The sequence below is a fragment of the Lichenostomus cassidix genome, chromosome 1 (genome assembly GCF_008360975.1).
Source record: "Lichenostomus cassidix isolate B80296 chromosome 1, HeHo_3.0, whole genome shotgun sequence".
Lineage (NCBI taxonomy): Eukaryota > Metazoa > Chordata > Aves > Passeriformes > Meliphagidae > Lichenostomus > Lichenostomus cassidix.
In genome coordinates this window covers 56,508,032-56,530,899 of record NC_139479.1, presented here as the reverse complement: position 1 = coordinate 56,530,899, position 22,868 = coordinate 56,508,032, and the positions used below count along the sequence as shown (strand labels likewise).

The 22,868-nt window shown below is 35.9% G+C and overlaps 1 protein-coding gene across 6 annotated transcripts in view; it reads left to right on the top strand.

Annotated features, from left to right (window-relative positions):
* PCDH17 (protocadherin 17) overlaps nucleotides 1-22,868 on the top strand; it is a 90,407-nt gene that overhangs the window by 55,514 nt on the left and 12,025 nt on the right. For 3 of the 6 annotated variants that reach the window (XM_085058846.1, XM_085058826.1, XM_085058836.1), the window contains exons 5-6: nucleotides 8,106-8,186; nucleotides 22,181-22,255. The exons of 1 other annotated variant lie outside the window; for it this stretch is intronic. In XM_085058846.1, coding sequence (XP_084914972.1) covers nucleotides 8,106-8,186; nucleotides 22,181-22,255 — 156 coding nt within the window. Of the gene's footprint in view, nucleotides 1-8,105; nucleotides 8,187-22,163; nucleotides 22,256-22,868 lie in introns of all 6 variants that reach the window. 2 more of the 6 variants (XM_085058856.1, XM_085058874.1) reach the window with 2 other exon arrangements.

Here is a 22,868-nt window from a genome sequence, read left to right as displayed (position 1 = left end):
TACATTTCTCCCATAGCATTTTAACATTCCCTCTGTTTCATGTGTTTTGGTATTGCATAACTTTTTCTTGCAATATCGCCTTTTCTATCTTTCTTTAGTATTTTAAATCATTCCTGGTAGTCACATGCTGGTTTTCACCTTGTTATTTGACTTTTCCTCTTATTACCTTTTAATTACAGCATGTTGTCTCTATCTCTGATCTTATAATTAGAATTTTTCCTTTTGATCACCTTTTGTCTCGTTTTGCATAAGGTATGTAGTTTTAATCTTTTCACCACTTTTCCCTACACAGTTTTCCCTTCCTTATTCTTTTTTCCTGGCTAACCTCATTCTGTTAGTTTGACTCCCTATCCTGGTTTTGGCTTGGAAAGAGTTCACTATCTTCCTAGTAGCTGGTGCAATGCTGCATTTTGTATTTAGTATGAGAATAATGTTGATAACACATTGATGTTTTTAGTTTTTGCTAAGTAGTTCTTACCTTATATCAAGAACTTTTCAGCTTCTCATGAAGGAGAAGGCTGGAGGGATACAAGAAGCTGGGAAGGGGCACAGCCAGGAAAGGTGACCCAAAACGGCCACAGGGATATTCCATACCATACAGTGGAACGCTCAGCATATAAACTGAGGCGAAAGTTGGCCAGGGGTTGCTGCTTGGGAACTGGCTGGGCACCCGTCATTGAGTAGTGAGCAGCTGCATTATGCATCACTTTTTTTTCCTTTTCTGACCCATTAAACTGCTTCTATCTCAACCCACATGTTTTCTTACTTTTTTTTCCAATCCTCTCCCTCATCGTGCTGCAGTGGGTAGTGACTGAGCAAAGCTGAGTGGTGCTTAGTTGCCATGTGGGGTTAAACCATGACACTCCCCTCTGATCAGGAATATTGCTTCTAATCTTATATTTTAATTTTAGTAAGTCTTTTGTATACTGTATTGTCCTTGTTTACAACAATGTGATTTTCTTTTTTAGAAGTCAAGGTTTGAAATCAAACTTAGACTTCTGTATAGATTAGGGCAATACACTTGAAGGTGATTACACTATCATCCTGGACACAGCCTAAATTACTGGAATACATGAGTTAAAAAAAAATTAGAGTCTTCACATTTGAATAATTGCACTCTCTCTTATGGTTCATCAGGAAAGCAAGTCTATGTCAGTGACTAAGTGGATACATTTAACAAAACATGAGTACAAGTCCATGAGTGAAATGCAGTTGTATTTTCATCTCAGTCTCCAAATGAACATCGGTGGTTCATGTCATGAAAGCACAAAGATTGCTTAGGGCAAGACAGCTCTGTCAAGGTTAATGGCCCCAAATCCTTCCTGCCCTAAACATTTTTTAATGTTTTGCAGGGGGGATGGGGTTCAGATTTCTTCTTAAATTTGCTCTTCAAAACAAGAGTCCACAAGAAAAGAAGTGTAATAGTTACTGCACTCTGTGATCCACCTCACTGTTTATCTTTCATATAATAGCCTTTATGCTGTGTTCATTCCAGTGTGCTGCCATCCAGCAGGATGGTCTGTTGCTAGTTTTGTTCATTTGTTATTTATTTCATGCTCATGATTAGTATTCGTGTTTGTTCTTGCAAAATGTAGTAACTTAAAAGCATCCAGGCCTTTCAGCCATATTTTCAATTTGGAAGTGAAAGCATGTATCTATTTCTTAAGAAATCACGCTTGTCAAATGGGCATAGTGCAAAAGAGGAGATTGCTGTAATCACTGTGCAGTAGGAAAAAAAGGATTATAAATATATAGGCACTCCTTGCATATATACTGCCAAGTTATCATGAAAAGACCAGGTAGTTCTCTGAAAGTCAACCTTTTCCTGCACTGCCTTTATTATGAATTAGATATTTATTTTCATTCTGTTGATACTCACCACAGCAGTCTCTGAGTACCCTCACAGCAGCGTATTAAGCTCTTGAGTTAAGATCTCGCATTTTCTCTCTAGAAGGAGAAAACAGCTGAGTGCACCAACTTTAAATTAATGCATTTTTGGTAGCCTATATCCCAAAGGACTCCAATTCCAGTTAAAATTTGTAGTTCTGGTTGAACAAAGGCATGTCATATAGGGAAGCAAAGGTTGGAAAAAGGGCATATCACTTTCGCCTTTCTTGAGACAGTTTTTTAGCCAAGGTTGTATAGGTTGTTGTTTGTGACAACTTCATACTAATAAAGAACATAAAAGTTAAGATACATGACCTGTGTAGTCATATAGTCATAGAATGGTGTGGGTAGGAAGGGACATTTGTAGGTCATCTAGTCTAACCTCTCTAACAAGAGCAGGACTCAACATCCTCACTATGAAAAAAAATTCTTTCTTGCATCTAATCTGAACATACCTTCTTTCAGTTTAAGAAGTCTTTCTCTGCCTTTCTTATAAGCATGCATATAAATACTGATATGTCTCCGCAGAGCCTTCTCTTCTCCAGGCAGAAGAGACCCAACTCTCTCTGCCTGTCCTCACAGGAGAGGTGCTCCAGGCCTCTGACTTTTTTTGGCTCACCTCTAAACCGTCTCTAACAAGTCCATGTCTTTCTTGTGCTGAAGATTACAGAGCTGGATGCAACACTCCAGCTGGGGTCTCAAGAGAGTGGGGTAGAGGGACAGAATCCCCTCTGTCACCCCGCTAGCCATGTGCTTTGGATGCAGCGCAGGATGCCATTGGCTTTCTGGGCTGTGAGAGCACACTGCCGGGTCACATCCACTTCTTCATCCATCAGAAACTCCGAGTCCTTCTCAGCAGAGATGCTCTCAATCCATGCATCTCCCATTATTGATGCATTGCATTTGGCCTTTTTGAAGTTCATGAGGTTAAGGATTCTTCTTCCTAATTTTTTGCTAGCCAAAAAATACCAAAAAAAACCCTAGGGGCTCACTTAAAAACTATTTGAATGTCTATATTAAGAATTTAAACTGAAATTCTCTCTGGAAAAGCCTCTCTTTTTCCACAGACTAGGTAGGGAGCCAAAAAGGCCAACTTCTTAATTTACATATCTAAGCAATGTAGCCCTCCCAGAACACAGATTATTTTATGCTTTATACTGGTAAAATTTCAGCCCAGGAGAGTAGAGTACAGTTGTGAGAGTTTCACAATACCTTTGTGAGTCTTTTAGGACCATTTGCTCTGCTAAACTAGTAAATATTCCTTCATAAGCTGATGTTTTGCAAGTATCTCCCTGGTGAAGGTAGCATCATTTTCCTGAGATAAAGAGAGAAAAAGCTGTCAGTTAATGCAAGCTGTTCACTTTTCAGTCCATATCATGTAAATTATATCAGGTAATATATATGATAAATGATCTAATGATGATATTTAGATAGGAGCTGAAGGTACACTGAAGGTAATTATACTGTTCACCACAAGTGTGGGTCTTAGGTGTTATTACTGCTCATTTCTGACATAAAGGTGTAGCACATTCTCTCTAGATCAAACAAGCTAGACAGATCTTGTGGTTGACAGTATTTAACAATACAGAAGTACAGGAGTATCAGAATAATTAATGTCTTACCTTTCTCTTTAGATCAACACCTGGTGTACTGCCAAGTCTAGGCCATGACCCAAGTCCAGACTGAATTTTCAAGAATATTAAACCTGTACAGATTTTTTTTTTAAATTAATTAACCTCTTCCTGATATTACTCAGGATTTGGATGATTAGGCAGAGGATGTCAGTTTTATTATAGTTGGTGAATCTCTTAGAATTTTTTGAATACTCATTTTTTAAAGAAAAGAGAGATGACTTATTTTAATGTCTGTTCTAGTTAGGATTGGAACCAGCCACCTTCCAGTCAACATTGTTTGTCTTCCTGAGCTGCAAAGGGCACAATTCAGATTTTTTTGGTCAACATTTTCTTAGGTATTGTATTGGTTTGAAAACAAACCAGTGGGAGATCACAAGTCAAGACTGAAATTAAAAATAAGTGAAATAATACAAGGAAAAGCACTGACAAAGTCAAATACAACCTGACACCCTGTTAGGGTGGTGGTAGCAGTCCAACTGAAGTAGTCCAGTTGAAGCAGTGATCCTGTGAAGGTCTAGTCTCCAGCTGAAGATCCAGTAGTAGCTCTCGTCCCCTGGGAACCCAGTAGACAGGGCTAGCTCAGGCAGTTCCAAGGCCAGGTTATATCCAGGTGGGAACACCTGGCTCCTCCCTCCTGGGCAGAGCATCCCACAATGGGATGAGATAAGTCCATGAGTCACACGGTGGGTCCCTGATGGCCCATTGTCTGTCATCCAGGGTGGGTCATTAGCAGCTGGTAACAGCTAACGGCCCACAGCTGGTGGTAATAGAATACTTAAATACGTCTATATTGCAACACTGAAGTTTGAGACTTTTGGTAGACATATAGCTTCCATGATTTAATAATAAACAAGGTATCAAGTAACTCCTTTTTCTAATCTTTATTAAAAAATTTGTAAATAGGCACAATTATTTTAAATTATCATACCAGAAGACCATATTAGGTATATACATATGTATTTTATAATATTAACATTGTAAAAGCAGCATGGTTCAGGTTCTAGCAGCAGATACCACATAAAACTTTTTTCCTGCGAACTTTGACAACAATGTCAGAAAACTCTAAAGTGATGAAATCTGGAGGCAAGAAAACAAGTCAGGTCTCATGAGGTGGAAGACAATTATCACAATACATAAAACAGCACAAACATTGAAAATTGAAAATAATTTAAATGAAATATCAGCAAACCTTTACAGAGGCTTGTCAACTTTGTAAAAAACATATTTTAATGTAAGAAAAAATTCTCTCCACAAAGATAGGAGGACAGTACTTTCCTCTCAGAGCTATCATATCTTGGTAGAACCTTGCAGTCATCTTGTGTATATGTAGGAATTATATCTTTACTGTTGTACATGAAACATTATTTAACAGCAATTACAAAATCACTTTTGGTGAATAATAGGAAAAAATCTTGACTTTCATGTACAGAAAGAGAAGGAAAATAAAAAACAATAACTTTGGGGTATACCAGACCCAGGATGTCTTTCAGTTTCTTCTCACATTCTTTAACTTTTCTTGCCTTCTTCCAATCTGCTTCTTGTGCTTTGATTCCTTTGCTGGGGGCAGGTGAGGACGATGTGGAACAGCAATAATAACTGCAACTTCGATAATTTAAAAGTGCAACTATCAAGATAGGCCTTTCAAGTATACTGAAGAACTCCTTCGTGAAAATAGTATTTTTTCACAAAGTAATATTTTGCATTACAAAAGAATTTTTCTGTTTTGTATGCACATATTTATGGCTAACTTGACTGGGCACATTACAAAAGCTATCCATGTAATCTTTCATTATTAAAGCAGCTTCTAGCATTAGATACCTTTTTAAAAAATATCAAATGCTTTTTCTTACCTTTTGAAAAATAGGGATTTCAAATTGGAGTTTGGTTTTGGTTGGGTACTTTTTTCTGGGTTTGGTCTTTTGTAGTTTGGGGTTTCTTTTTAATTTGAAAAAAGATTGTTAACTTTCTGTCTGGGAGTGAAACTAGCCATCTTTCAGAGAAACAAAAGAAAATTAAATAATTTCATAATCTCTAACTTTCCTATATGTAATTCTGTCCCCCTTTTAATGTAATTAAAAGATACTAATATTTCAGATTTCTTTAAAACTTATATTTAGTTAAGAAACATCCTTTTATTCCTCTTTGTCGAATTTACTTTACTTGGTATGTCATTATTCAATGACAGAATTTCTCTTTTACTTTAAATCCAGCAGGTTAGAAGCTGCAGGTTTGTGACCCCCTTAAAGAATAAACATTTCATAGATAAACTGGGAATGTGCATATGTCTTCTGTTCTAATTTTCAACTATTCATCATCTCTTGTGAGAAAAAGTGAAAGCAGATAATATTTTTTCCTTCAGCAGCAGCCATCAGATTATGTGGTGTCTCAGTAATAAAGGGTAGTATTGAATCCATATTGTATATAATATAATATAACAAATATGTGAGTGCAAATAAATGTAAAAACTTCATGCAGTGGGTAGGTTGGAAAAATGTTAAAATCAACATTTTTGCACAAGCATCCAGAAAATATGGAAAATATGCAATAGTTTTCTGACATACCAAGAATACAGAACTAAATAAGTGACAGTATGAAAAAAACCCCAAGCTGTCCAGTCGTCAGTTTTCAAACAGGAGCAGTTACACATTATTAAACCCATAGGTAAAACTTTCACCTTACCGTGCTTGCTAGGATTCATCTCATATGAACTCATTCAACATTCAAGGAATAATTCCAATTATGACATTTATGTGAACCTGAAGATAGAATCGTCTAATTACAATAGGTTGTACATTCAATTACACTCACTGTGCTTTGTTTACATGTATATAAAATGAAATCCATTTTATTTCTGCATAGTACTGTCTTTTGTACTTTGTATCTGCTTTTTTTTCTTAGCGTGAACTGAAAATTCCCTACACTTTTAGTACTTTTTCCACAGTTAGCCTCAAAGTCTTTTTAATTTTTTTTTTTTATTTTGGATTAATTAGAATCCTTTCTTTCTCATAATATTTATATCCTTTAGAAATTAAGGGGAAAACAGCATCTTGTACCTGTTTCTCCATGGAGGAACTCTTATATTTTAGTGGCCATTTTGAATATCTGTCAGTATAACATTTTGACATCTCTTTTAGGCTAGATAACAAATTCCAGTTACTGAAGTGAAGTATTTGTAAAATGAGGAGTATTTGTCATGGAGACATGACTACTTTTGAGATACATTTATGTTAAATAAAAATCAAACTGAACTTATTTTGGAAAAAGAGTACATACACATAGACATGTACTTAAAGACTACAAACCTTTATAGAGAATATCTTTAAAAGGTCTGGAAGTCTGTCCTGTTGTGGCAGACTACCTCTCTCAGTCAAATTCCTTCAACATTATCTGGACAAACTCTGGTCTCCCGCTAAATGTGCTACATATCCAACAAAAGCCTTATACACATGTGCATTTTCCAGACTTATTTTCAGGTGGTTCCATATGTTATGAGAGCATATTCAAGATCAGGATAGAAATGTATACAAATTAGATGAGAAACCAAAGGAAAAATAGAAAGAGAAAGAAACATCTGCAGTGCATCAATGGAGAAAAATGTTTAAGCTGCCTGTTATTAACTGCTCAACCTGTTTTATGCTGGATTTCTGCATAATTATGTTACAGAGAAGGGGAGAAAGCAGATGTTGAATAAAGACTGAAAATAAGAAAATGAGACTGTTGGTAAAAAAAAATTAGTTGTGGTTGCTCACAGCTAGACATTTTTTGGCAAGACTTTTAGACAGCAATCTATTTCTCAAATTCATTGCCCATTTCTGCAAGATTAATGTAAAATAAAATGTTTCTTTTTAAGTCTGATCACTTGAACAATTATACAGCTCCAATAATCCCCAAGTCAGTCTTTCAAGAAAGCAGCTGAATGTTTCCTCAAGCAGTTTCATAAATTAGATTAAATGAATATGATATCAGGTCAGAAACCCTGTAAGCTCTTTTCATGGAAAGTTGTTGATAGCTTATGTAATTAGCTGCTTTTTTCATCCTTTGCAAATATCCATCTAATCCATACAAGATACATTTTTCACAATCTTTACAGAATAAATGCCATCAAACAGTACTTGTATGATTTCTGTGTTTCTCACACTCGTGTCATGTTTTAAAGCCAACTGAACTATAATTTTTAAGAATGTCTCAGCTTTTTATCCGCTTAGTTGATATTTTCTGGCACTGAGTCTGAATGCGTTAAGAAATTTCTGTCTGGATAGAGCTATCTAAAAAAAAGGGGGCTAAAACTACATGTTGGCACTACACGAAATAATTTGCATCACCACGACATCGTACTCTCTGTTTTACCCTGAGCAGATTATTTACCTGAGCGAGAGTTATTCCTGAATTCACTCTGCAGTGGCCCTTAACTAAAACAATTGTGTGCTTTATTGCAACTGCTTCCACACTTTTTCAGACATGGCTATTCACAGGATTAAGATAAAATCAGAGACCATTTTGGAAGAGGGATTCAGATGTGAAATGAATCCTTTCTCCAAAGTTTTGATTTTCTTCTTGTTAACTAAAAATATTTTATTTTTCAAGCATTCCCGACTTTGCTTTCCTTTGCTATCCTCACCCTACATACCATCACAAGTAGACTTCAGTCTGTTGATCTTCTTTCAGGTGAGCAAATACTTCATCTGTTAGCTGTCTTCTCTTGTGATCCAAAATTTACATGTGAGATTATAAAGATGTGTAGGGTTTGTTTTTTGAAAGTTTGCAGCTTAAGAAGTCACAAATCAGAGCTTGATAGACAATAATTTGGTGAAGAAACTGCGTATTTGTATTAATTTTGTATTTGAGAGATGTGGACATAACAAACCTGTTCAAAATAATATCACTGTCTTTGTTTTGGTCCTGATAGAGGTCTAAAAGAAAGCATGCTGTTTGGAAGAAGTAAAGCTGTGTAAAAAGCACCATGTGAATCCGTGTTATTTTGGGTGTGTGCATGCACCTTCTCTAAATACATTCTTATTACAGAGTGCAGGTGAATAGCAGTAGTTCAGTGTTACATTATGTTTAAAATCCCAGATACACCATTAGCACCAATCTCTGCAGGAGTCATGGTTCACAGGTACCAGTGAGTTGATGAATCTGTCTGTAGAATCAGAACAAATCATTCTTATGATTCATTTTTTGCTACAGATAAACCATAAAACACAGACAGTAGATTGATGGAGGTTTAGTTTTTCTGCTCTTGTTTTAAATAGTAGATGTAGAACAGGTTCTTCTATTTTATAGCCTGAAGCTGAACTGTCAACATAAAAGATGTACGGACTTAATACCTGAGAGCAAGGCAGAAGAATGACTTCCCACTTTTTTTAGAACAGATTAAACCCTGCACAATATATCTCATTACTACCTAGTTTAAATTTATTGAAAAGGCAGTTGTTGCTAAAGCATGAAATATTTTGTCTTATTATTACCTACTTTACTGAAAGACACAAATTTCAGCTGAGAATGAGAAACTTTTTCATTTACAACCTGCCTGTTCATGCTGGCAGAAATTCTCTACCTGACCAAAACCATAAAGTTTGAAACAGTATTCCTGCTTTTTGCTTATGTGAGTAAATGTGACCATGTCTCACTTGGTGTCATATATATGCAATCAGTATACTATTATGAGTTTATTAAATCTGTACTTCATGAGGGAAAAACTCAGAATTCATTACAATATTCAAATTAAAATAACCAAAAGTGATAACCATTCAGGTTTTTGTTCAGATTTGGAGACTAATTTGATGCTTTATTTTTAGTTCTGGATATTTATTTTCAATGAAAAAATAAAATTGTGATTACTTCAGAAAACCATATGCCAGCTTTCTAAATAGCATTGATAGAACATTACACATCCTGCAGAAGAAACAGAAGAAGAGAAACATGGGCAGAAAAACAGAAAATCAAGATGAGAAACAAAAGACTGAAGAATAAAATATCAACAGAGTAGCTATTAAATAACATATTTCTTTTACATATTTGGCAATAGCTTATACTTCCCTAAAGCAAATATACTTTTCAGAACGTATTTCTCCTGTTCATCACCACAGATATAGAAATATATTCCTAAGAGGAGATCCTCTAGATGTGCATAAGATAAAAAGTCCTGCTGTGTTACTTTAAGCTCACCTCCTTTTGAATAAAATTCTGGATGTGTGGAACAACTTCAGTTAGGTTTTAGCCAGTCTACTTTTAGACATCTTTTAGAATTCACCTTTTTTTTATTTTCCCACCAAGAATAATTAATTCTTTACTTGAGGTTATGGAAGTGATTACAGCTGAGTAATTTTGCTATATATTTATGACAGAACCAGTGCTGGTGAAACAGTCTTCAAGTTAAAATGTGCTGAAATGCAGTCTGGTATAGAGCTTATTGCACAAATAGCATTCTACTTTCTACTTTTGTTTAATATCAGTTGGGAAAAAGCCCAAAACAATCAAACAAAGCCATATCTAACACAGCTGAGCTTAACCAACACCACTTAAATAAACTAAAAGTTTAAAATATTTTATAAGGTGGACTATAAAATTTTTATGATCAGAGATGTATTTTTTAATTTTGGTTTCAATAGGATGTTGCCTTTAGACAAAGCAGGACTATACCACACTATTCCCTTTAATGCATGCTTGCCAGCACATATTATGTGCATACTTGTAAATTTTTGCTTGTGCTTTGAATTTTCTACAACAACCTATTGACAAATTCTCCATTTTAAAAGATTTTTCTAGTCATGTAGAAAATGACATGCTTGAGCTTGCTAGGTTTAAAGATTGTTGACCTAAAAATTTATAATAATAAATTTGCCTTTCTTGTGTGAACTGATCTTGGAGGCTACTTAAATAAAACTGTATCCAAATAAGTGGTATTTATTGTTGGCTGGGGGTCTATAATGTAGTTCATGCTGGAGGATGGAATTGCAATTCTGGCATACAGAAACAGTTCTTAGCAAAAGTATTTCTTCAGCTTTTGTTTTTTTCTCCCCCGTAATATTTATGTTTTGATCTGATAGAATTACGTTGGCCTCTGGTAGTTAATTTGTGTCCTGTAATCTCTTGAAACTTCTTTCTTGTCCTTTGCTCCAAGTGTGAGTACAGAAGGTAATCTGCCTGATTTTTTAAAGATCTGGGAGATCTTTCTATCTTATGGAAGGGATCAGACCTTTTAAGTGAGTTAAATTATTTCTTTCTTGTGTAGGATGATATGGTTTTCATTAATCATGTGTGAATGTGTTCTTACGTGATGTAACACAGCTGGGCACAACAAGCTGGAGAGTGTCTTCCAAGAAATTTCAAGACAGTTTTCTTGAAAACTGCTGTGAAAAAAATCGCACATTTTTGTAACAAGAATGATTAATCAAAATAGGACTTTCCCTCACACAGAAACAAAAAGAAACCAATTAGATGCCACTTCTGCAGCTCTGCTCATAATTACTGACAAAATTCTTTGCAAAGTGTCTCATTACAGAAGACTGTATTTAGGTTAGGGAACCAAGTATTTTCAAGTATCTCTGCCAAAAGATGGTAACCTACATCTATATTTAGACATTTAGAGTGCAATTTTGATCCCTATTCATACACCTAATTAGCAAAGGGATTCAAATCAACTGTAAATATCCACATTAACATGCACATGATATTGATTCTCTTAAGAAGGACTCCATATGCTAAATGGGAAGTTAGACACCTGTCTCACACATGGACACCTTCCTTGGAGGGATGCAAGGATCAGAATCTGGTGCTATGTTCTTCTTACATTCTTTGGTGAGGTATAAATGTGTGCACCCATGACCAGCACAGAGCAGTAATGCACATTGAGTGGAAGTGTCTGAGTTAGTTCAGTGTCAACCTGGACATACTAGTGAATTATTTCAGGATAATCTGATAATTAGTCAATTTCTCCAGGATAATCAGGATAATCTGCTTCTCCATGAGCAGTCACTTAAAGAGATTTTACATTGATTTGCTCAGAAAGCCATACTTGAAAAACTTGGCCAATAAGTAGTTTATAGTAGCATTAATGATCTCCTAAGTCCGCTCCAGTTATTCAAGGAAAAAGAATCCTATGTAGGGAGATCAGTCTTTCAACAACAGTTATGGAAAGGATAATTTAATTTTTTTAGATATATTTTCAGGGTTTTTTAGTAATAAATCCATGAAATTACATTCTGCATCTGCACATTTCCCTGATTACCCGTAACTTCTGAACCAGTATCCATCCAAGGACACAGGACTCAAAAGTAAGTTTCCACAAATTTTGTGGATATAGACAGCTGTAATGGGCTATATAAGTGTTCAGTATCAGTAAAAAAACTGATGTCACAGATTATTAGATACCGAAGACTCTTGACTGAACAGAGTCATTAAAAATGCCTCAGTTACTTAGAAAGCTTCAAGCAGGCTGTGCCTTCCAAGCCATGTTAGTCAATAGCAAAATTTTCAGGAAATAAGCTTTAAATTAGTTCCACTGCTCATGGCACTATGTGTTGCTGTAAACCATGTTGTCTTTGTAGACAGTGCATCAGAAACTGGTCTAGTGAACAGAATCAAGCACAGGGAGACTAACAGCCCCTTGGAGTAGCTCAAGGAGGAAAAAACTATCGTGAATCGGAATATTAGTGCAACAAAGATCACAGAATCATGGAATCATAGAATAGCTTGAGCTGGAAAGCACCATAAAGATACATCTACTTTCAACCCCCTTGCCACAGACAGAGACACCTTACACTTGGCCAGGTTGCTCAAAGCCCGATCCAACCTGGCAAAAATATTCAAAATTTTGAAAAAGTTTAGTTTTCCTTTGGTGACAGATGGAAAGTCAAAAGATGTGGGCCACTGAAATCATCTCAGTTGGTCAGAGCATGGTGCTAATAATGCCAAGGTTTTGAGTTCAATCCCCATGCAGGCCATTCACTTAAGAGTTGGACTCAATGATCCTTGTGGGTCCCTTCAAACTCAGAATATTCTGTGAAATGTGTAATTGTCAGTGAAATGACACTCCAAAAATCAGGGACAAACAAACTGACTTCTGAGGCTCTTGGAAGGCTGAAAAGTTATTTGATTTGCATATACTGAAAGAATATATGTAAATTGAATGCAGGGGGCTGTTGTCTTTTTCTTTCCCTTCTCATAAAAACAGAAAATTTGTTTTTAGAGGAATAAATTAAGGATGACTAATAGTGCCTCAGCTTCTCCTGATCTGCTCCCAGGTCCACTTTAGTGAATGATGGATTCTGCACTCCTCTAGGAGGTCTCCATAAGACAAAGGGACAATACAAACAACACAGCATGTGTCAAGAATGCTGCAGATTTTTTTTGCTTTGTGCATAAGAGATAAGCTGTTTGTTCTTGGTATAATTATTAATTTCTCACAATTATCACCAGCTGTATTCATGGGACAGAGTATATTTCTATCCTAGAGCAAGATTTCAGTGTATGTCCTTTCTGATTCCTTATAGCATTATATTAAATTATCCTCTGCTTGTGATACCTTACCTGCTTTTTCTCAAATATCTCTAAAGCTGCTTGGTAAGAGAAAGCATTTTAAGAGATGTCCTTGCACTCTGAAATGAATGCATTATGGATATAGATTTATATTCACACTTCTTACAATAGCCTCTTTTCACCTCTTCATGCAGTGATCTCTTCCAGGTTGTTGTCACTGCAGTTAGAATTGCTCTCATACTTTCAATTTTAACATGGCTTTTTTAATAAGTATTTTAGAATTGTCAGTAGGGTAATTAAGTACTTGTCATACATTTGTCGACAAGCACATGACAATGTATGTGTCTTAATGATATAGATTCAGCAACATCCTTGTGAACATTACTGTTTATGCATATGAAAGTGATTTCTTGCAAAATGTCAGTGGGATACAATAAATTGCCTTTGTCCCGTAACTTTTCAGACTCACACACTCCCAATCCACTAGTCTCTTTTGCCAGGATCTGTTCCACAATTCCACACGAATACCTATATGAAAATGACATTAAAAAAAAGTCAGGTAATCATCTTGAAAAATTTTAGACAAGGTTGTATTTTCACAGATGAAATTATTATCTAGGCTAATAGCAGCTTTTCTGTCACTATTATATGCCCAAGTTTATGCAGATGATGCATTCATCTTCGATTTTAATCATGTGTGGTCTCACTGAAAATGACAGAAATTGTATATTCTTTCTGAAAGCCTTTAAAAAGTGAAAGATTAAAATTTATGCTGTAAAGAGTTGGACAACAAATTTGACAGAACTTACCCTAGTGAGCACCTAGCATACCTGAAAACATTGAAAAGGGACACAGAATAGATGTTTTAAAATAATTTTGTCCTTTTCCCCTGTCCGAAACACTTGAATTTTCCTATAATTTTGGTGGGTAGAGAGAGGCTTTAGACAGGCAGAAGAAATCTTAAATTCAGGTGTGTTTTAGCACCCAGGCTGTTTCTACATTTTAAGATAATCACATGGCATGAGTTAAGGATTTTATCTATATTACAAATCTGTTCTCAGAAGGCTTTACATTCCCCATTGCAGCCTTTGATAATTCAATTAGTCTCTCAAAAAGTTGGGAGTAGCTGATAAATTCACTTTAATGTTAAATCAAGTACCCCAGCAGGTTTCTCTTAATATCATTGCTTCTCAGGGAGCTTAACACTAGACCTCCCAAATGCAACTTTCTGCAAGGAATATGTGGGCCTTTGGAGCAGATTAAAAGAACTGTCTCTACCAACATAGCTTCTCACCATTAATAAAGTTGCTTCAGATCATGACAGTGATCTCATTCACTCAGATGGCTGTCCATCTAGTTTAATTTATTTTAATTGGCAGCCTTAGGTCTCACCCTGGAACAGTTTCCTTGAATATGATGAATTATCCCAGGAAGAGAGAATGGCATTATACAAGCTGAATTTAACCCTTCCCTTTAAACACTGTCTTTTGGGATTCCCAAATCCTATTGGCAGACACTGATTGCTGAATAATAAGAAGGAGGGGATTAGCTAGATCTGCATTGACTGTGTCTTTGGAGAGTTCTGACAATAAAGCCAGTTCTGTTTGTCTACTTCCAGTAAATGAACAAGAATATGTTCAAGAAAATGAACAAGAAAGATGAACAACAGGATTTAGTGTGGTAAATAGATGCATGTCCCTGCAGAAATCAGATAGGAAAGCAGAAAGAAAAATCCTTACAAGAAAATGCTGCTTTACTACTCACAAACAGTTGGCCTTAAAAGGCAGATTTTCATTGACCTTCTGTAGTGGATTACAGTTTTGCTAGAAGGAAGACTTGAATTTTAGATGTATTCATCCATGTCATCAAAGATGCATGTTGTCATCATAGTTAGAGCAGGCTAACTGGGACACTAAAAGCTTATAGAAAATTCTGTGTTCTCCTCTCCAAATTCAGAAAATAAAAAGTGACTGAAATAAACATATACTTCTCTGTGTGAAATGTTTTGTCCTGTATTTTTACCCCTCTTTGACATCCTCTTTGAAATTTAATAGGCAATTATATTCCAGAACAACATTTTGCTGATTGTTTTATAAAACAGATTCTCACAGGAAGCAAAATAAGTATATTACTTTAGATATGATTTTTTCAAAGAAAGATTGGAAACAAATTAATTTCTAATGAATGACTCATAGGAAACTTTAGGAAAGATGGTTTACATAAACATTTAGATTTAATATATTATTTCTTCTCTTTTGGTTTTTTTGTCTTGAAAATCAGACTTACGTAAGACCTTCTTTTTATTCAGAGTGTTTAGTCTAACAAAGAATTGCCCTTTATTTTCCGATACAAGTTTTACATTTTTTTAATATGATTATTTTCTTTTTAATAGCCCTTAGCTACCAAAAAAAGCATGGTCTAAACCTGAAAATATCTACCCTGGCATATTGCATCCCAACATATCTTGAGAACATTATCTTTACTACTCTGTCCAGTAAAGGCCCTGAAAAACCTCTTGAAGTGCAGGTGCAATGAACTGCAAATGAACTCATTGAAGACAGATTGTATCATCAAGCTGGAACTGAATTTATTTGTATATTATGTAGACAAGATCATTTGATAATGCAGATCCACCCACAGGATTACCATCATTGGTTTTTACACTTGATTATGTTTAAAGAAAAATTAACTGCTGAATAAGTGTATCAACTTTTCAGAGGACTGTGACTGAAATTTTATGAACAAAGTTGTTGACAGTTGTTTATCATCACAGTCTGACTCTCTGAGAAATACCAATTTAACATTGAATCAAAAAGCACATGCCAAATTTTAACTGAAAATTTATTTAAAGAAGGAATACTTGGGCTGATTTTGAAAGCAACAGATTTAATGAATGAAACAACTTAGTCCTACTCATTCTTTGAAATAAGAGTTTTGAGATCAGAACTGTTTCTGAGAATAGAATCAGTGACTGGTGGGAATTCGAAATATGCTACTCTATATCAATACATTTTGAAGGTGTCCAGTACTCTACAGTGTTTAGGATTCAGCTGAATCTGTGATCCAGCAGAGCCTGCGCTGCAGAAGCAAGGTATGGCTGGACAGAAGAGTTGGCTGTCATCTACCTCTGTCCCCAGATTCCTGCAGGAGACAGGATGATGTTCCAGTCAAGTTGTCAATGTGCCAGCTTGCTCTGGAGACAAAGTAGAGTTGATCATCTGATCTGGATTTCTCTTGCTTAATTTCTGGAATGAAAATAAAATAAAATGACACTTCACACCATGAAAATAAAATAAAATGACACTTCACACCATGCCAAATATCTTGCTTTTGTAATTGTGGAAGAATCTATACATCAGCAAAGCCACTCCCTGCTATGCTTCTGACATGAACTTGGAGTCAGGGCTGCAGCTGCAAGAAGGGTCTGGATCAGCTACAGTTTTCCACAGCAAACAACAGTAGATCCCAAAGTGTTCCTTCAGGCATTCAAAGTGTAGCCCTTTGTCACAAGTCAATTCTGTAAAAAAAAGTACTAGCTTGTTATAAGCATGTTAGCACAGTATAACAGAATAATTTGTTTGCTTTTTCCTGAGAATAGCTCAGTGGAAAAATATGATGAAACTTGATCTGACAAGATATTGAATGACTATTCTATGGATATCCCAGAAGTTATATGTGCATGGTATCACTTAGCTATTAGTTTGCAAAGGGACTATTTTCTTACCAATGGGAGGACAATGTGCATTAGGAGCACATTGTGGAAAAGCGGACTCATGTTGCTAAGTTGCACACCTCAATCCCACCTACATTAGTTTAGAGAATATTGGACTCTTAGACTCAAAGCAGACAATTTTCTGGGTGCTGAAAAGCTTAACTCAGCTAATAGGAAAAGGCAGACCAATTGATATATACCCCTAACACAAAGGTAGACACCTTCAGGACTTCAATTCCATGCATGTGAAGATAGGTAGACTTACATATGAAGTGTTTTAGGTCTGGAGTCTTTCAATGGCATTCTGAATGGATCTCTGAATCCACCCCTCTTCATTGTCTCCAGAGATGACATAAGAATTCTAGTCTAATTTGAATTGTCAAAAATTAGATTATGTGTCTGACTGTTTGGTGAATGAAATTATTCTTTTTTATAGCTGCTGCTATGTAGCCGATGAAACTAATATTCAGCACCTAAATCTACATCCTGTGGGCTTTTATTCAGTCCCTTTACTGACAAGAACTCTCCCTTAAACAGGAGATGAAATGGAAGCTCTCTCTGATTTGCTTCGCTTTTACCTGATAATAAAGCTTTGACAGGAGGGGTGAAAAACCTATGGCCTGTCTTCCTCTCTCTAGGATTTCATGCACATGGTAGGAGGAAGTCAGGCTCTTCAGAAGATCTCAAATGTTGGAATAGCTTTACTCTGAATCCTAGATAGACTTGGGCAGGAACTGTTGCATTAGGAAAGTCTATGCTTTATAGTTTTGCTTAAAGAAGTAAATCTTAGTAGAAGAAGCACCTTGAGGATATTTCATCTTTACTATCCATGAATAATATCAGATGTCAAACCAGCAACGTTTTTTGGGCTTTATTTTTCTCTTATTTTACAGGAAGAACTAATTTCCGTGTGTTTTGTCAATTAATTTTTTTTTTTTTAACTTTGCTGGGGGATTTTGAGATGAACATTGGCACAAAGGTTAAAGTAACTTCAAAAGGCCTTCAATTTAGTATTAGTTCTATGCAGCTACCTCCATCTTTCAGAGTATTACTGTTCTGCATGGTCTGTCTAACCAAAGAACAAGATTTTCCATGCTCTTTGATCTTTTAAAAGTATATTGAAATCTGAAATCGAGTGCTTTGCCTGAGTCTTGACTTCTCTGGCAACTGTGAGCAGAATAATGTGCTAACATGTAGAGTCCCCTAATAACATTTAAAAAAAGAAGAAATGACATATCTTCAGAATCAGTCCAGCTATGTCTAGCAAATGATTAAAAGCTCTGAAGTCAGATGTGGATAAAAGGGGGGTCATAAACAATCAAGAAAGGAAAAAAAATTAAAAAGAAAATGAATGGAAAAAGAGAGTTCCAGCTAAAACAACCCCTTTTGATTAAAGGACTGTACAAAGTGGAAATGTCATGTTAAGGGACGAACATAATCTCTATCTAAAGTTACACAGAAGGCACAGCCAAAATATTTTTATTATAACTGTAATACGGAGCTCATTGCATATCTTGTCAATAACGCAAAAACAATGCCACAAAAAAAAATCTTATCCATCCTTTATTTATTTCTTTCACATAGAGGTTTCTATGTAGAGGGTTACTGCATAGTAATACTAGGGACAATTAAGTCTGTTTAACACAGAGACAGATGCCAGATGTATGCACGTAACAGTTACAGGGGAAGCATATGCAGAGTATCAGCTCTACAAACAGTCAGGCTCCCTAGGCACTCGACAGTTTTGAAGCTAAGGGAGGGAATGTTTTTATGTTATAACATTTTCCCTTGGTGGTAGCAAATTAGCTGCCTTGTATCCATCTTCAGCTGGAACTGCAGAGAGTCACTTGAGAGCTTACAAATAAGTTCAGACCTCTGCTAGTCTGTTTCTTAGGTACCTGAGAAGTGGTGTACATTGCCTGCCTGAGCACAGGCACCTGTGTAACAGGTGGACACAAAACAAGACAAAAAAGTTTGATTCTTTTTCCCATAAGACAAATATTTCTTACCTTAATTCCTTACAGAACTTGTTCAAGGTCAGGCTGAGCCATACTTTCAGATACGGTACTTTATTTTTGTCTCCTTGAGAATTAAAGCAGTCCTTCTTCTTAAAGAAAAACAAAGCAAAGCTACATTTTTATTAGGAAACCCAGAGGCTGTTTTTGAAGAACCATGCCGTAGATATTGGGGCTCAGATTCATCTGCTTTCCATTATCTATTATCTGTGATACTCAGAATTCAAACTAATAACTGTACAGGTCTCTTGCTTTTTTTTCTTTTTTTTTTCCCCCAATGCAACAATAAGCCTGGAAGGAGGCAGGCCCATTAAAATCAAGTCATGTTGCAAAGCTTACATGAAACCCTAAATCAAGTAAATATTGTAGTGATAAGTTCCAGTAAATGAAAAGATTGCTTTAAATACCTTGAGAAAGTTGAAAATTTTCTATACCTAGAATAGGTTTTACTGAATTTTATAGCATGTCTTCCCGATTTCTAGGGGTGTAGTGTATTCATCACCTCTACAAAGTAAAGATTTTCTTAAAGGATGTCAATAGATTGATACTAACTGGCTTATTCTGAATCCTTCCGCAGCTTTAAATTTAGCAGCTGCATCTTTTACTTCCTTTACCAGAACAGTGTTTAACTTATCTAATGCCTCACTGCTGATTTCCTTTGTAGGGTGTTCAGATAAGTATGCTGAGGGCACAGCAAACATAATTTACCCTGACTGCATCTTACTTGGGGGTGATGTTTGTAATTAGCTTTTAAGTCTGTCTCCAATACTAAAATATACATTTTATGAGAGCATGGTTCATATTAGAGGTTGCTAGACACCAGAAAAATAGCTTCCAGTAGTTAGCAGGCTTAAAAAGCGAAGATATTAGTGAAAACAAAGAACATGTAATGACAACATCTTCGGAAATAGTTCCCAAATCAACAATTTTTCTTAAAGTTATCTTATGTCACATCAAAGTATTCTGACATCAGCTGAGAAATGGAAGCTATAAGAAATGAAAAGATGACAAGTAAAAAGGTGACTCTCACTTGAGCAGCTGAACTGCTGCACACAAAAGTAACTAGCAAGAGAGATTTTTCTGTATTAGTGATGTTAATATCTATAATCTCCTCAATCCTTGAAATATAAGAAGGTGATGTGTAACTTAGAGTTCTTGATGAAAGAACTGGGAATAGGAAGATATGAATATTCTGAAGGCATCCTCAGTAAGTGTCTTTCAGAAATTAATTCACTGTTCCTGGAAAATCTGAAAATGCAGTGTTGAATCTGTTTACATGTATAATTCTCTTTGCCAAACTAGTTATATTTAGAGAGTCAGATTTGGAAAAAGCATCCTTAATTATCCTCTCTGATTGATCTAATTGGAGCACTATCCAGGCAGAAAGTTAAGTAGGATAGCATTATGAAACTTAAATTGCTAAGAGAATGTGGGTTCTTCATAAATTGCCACAAGGGTAATCCCATTCCACAAATCTCTTTCGAAGGTGGTAATAACACACCAGCAATCTCCTAAAAATTAGTCTAAGGGACCATTTAATCATACGATAATGAATATGTTACTTAGCATGGGGAAGACTCTATATGAAACTCTTAAAGAATTTCTTTTTTAATAAGATTTTTGCATCTCAGTGTCCAAGTGAGAGCTCCTTAAGATGTCAAGACAACCCAAAGTTTTTTCTGAGAGCATCATCATGAAAAGTGTTCTTCCTCCTGTTCTGTCAGACACCTTGTACAGTCCATGAAGTCCAAAGCATATGACTTGCTTACGACATCAACCTTTTGAAGCAGAGGATGATACCCTTTGACTTTTCCATCTATCAGTGTAAAACAGACATGGTGTCATTATAGCTGTTAAAGGAGATTTTGAATGTGAACCCAGGCATACTGGCAGGAATTTGGAGGAAAATACCCTCTTCACCAAAGTGGCCAGATTGTGAATTGTTTAGCATCCATGTAACCTTTGTAATTATTTTTATGAGACTTTGCAAAGGGAAACAGATAGCATTGGAAGAGCTTTACTGACAGCATTGATTCTGTTTTGGACAAAACCAGGCTCCTACACAGAAGCTGACAGACTTCCATTCAACAGAGACTACCTACAGTCAGGATGTAGACAGAGCTATCAAAAGGACATAGAGATTTCTTTAGAAGCCTGTCATGTCTCATGCCACTGACAGTGGCACCCTCCTCAGTCAATATCTGTAAACAAGTTGTCATATCCAAATTTGAGGCAAGCTTGCACAGCTAAAAGCTTGGGTGCCTTCTAATTAAAGATTTGTATGCTGAGATAATTGGCAACTGGTAAGGAAGTTTCGGTGGTGTAACATATAGCTCATCATTGGTGACTTGATGGTGTGACAGATGGAGATAGCTCCTTTATATTATGGAGCTTTTATATTGGTATTTTCATGAAATGTCAACAGCGTGATTATATTTTCATTAATGTTGTCTTTCCTTCCCATTCATTGCATTTGTTTGTCATATTCACTTGTTACCTTTTGTCTCTAACTAAACAATCTGTTAATATTTGTATAGGATGGCTCACAATGGTCCTGGTTAATGACTATGTTACTAAACATTGCCACACTACAATATGCAACATTTACTAAATGCTGCAAATTAAATATGGAAGTCATTGATACTAAAATTATGACTAGCTCACAATAAAGATAGTAAAAAGAATGTGAATATCATGCAAATTGTGCAAATGATTACACAAATTCAGTTAGGTTTCAGATTTAAGAGTCATTGCATTTTTAGATGCTAGTGCTGAAACAATCCCATTGGCACTGCCAGATATTTGGCACTGCCTTGATCAAAAGTGAAAATGTGCTATATTAAAAATGTGCTGTCTAACAGATCCACGAGGCTGTTCTCTTCTGTTAATTACTGCCATTTAGTTTCCCTTCTTTCTCAGGAAGCAGCTTTGGGGCTCTACAACAAAGATTTACAGTTTAAAACTATGAATGTGTCATGTTGCTAAAGTTTCCCACTAGCTTTTCAGCTAAGTACAGGGCTGGCACAGCTAGTCTTTGTAAATTTGCACCTTGCAGCCCTGGGCTAGGAAGACTTTTTTATGTGGTATGGGGAAGAGACAAAAATGATTGTTTCATGACTGCTGCATGGTCTTCTCACTGCAAATTAGAGTCAGGGCCAGTCACCTTTTAGGCAAACATTGGAAATCAACACTGGGTGTCCATTTTCCTCTTTCACCTCTATTAGGAAAAAATGAGACATACTTTTTACTAGTCAGACATTTTCAGTTCACTGCCAACTATAAACATGTGGGTTTGTACCGTTGAAAAAAATGTAAAAAATTTCAGGGGCTATGAGCTGTGTCTGGGCCACGGGTAGAAGCTGGTTTTCTGCTGCAGAAGTTTTGACATTGTTGTGAATTTTGGAAGCAGAGCCTATCCCTGTCTGTGACTCACAGGTCTGATTTGCCTCCAGAACAGCAAGGCAGAGGCCAAAGACCCATTGTTGGGATCTGTGGACCAGCCCGCTGTGAGGATGGAAAATTTTCAGGTAACACAACTATTTTCTTTCTCTTATATTGTTTTTGAATAAAAAAATGTGATTGTCATTAAATTGTAAGCATTTAATTAAAGCATGCTTCAGTAAGAAATGTTTTAAATTTTCCATAATGCTCCCTGTAATCCTGAAATTTTCTTCCAACATTTATTGTCTGGGACAAATGTGAACTAGAATTAAATCCATAGGCCATCATGTTTTTATGGCTTTCAAAGCATTTTATGTCATGACAATATAAAACATATATTGTCTTTATCCTCTGTCCAGAAAACAAGTGAACAAAAACAACCAAAAACCCAACACCACCTGTGGGAAACTGTGTAAGGTTTATAGACTTCAGAAACTTGTATTTATAATATCAGGAGAAAAACATGAGATCCACGAGGTTTAAAAATGTGGCAGTGCACTCTCATTTTACTGCCAGTCATTTTGCTAATCTGAGCTGTATAATTGCTTTGCCTGACTGAAAGGAGCCTTAAAACAGACAAGCCAATATAAATACTCAGATAGGAGACAGCTCTGTTTAATAACAGCAAGAGAAGTATAGAAGTGTTTGTTTACCTCTGCTCATTTATGTCAAAATCAATTGTAATTAAACAGAAATCCA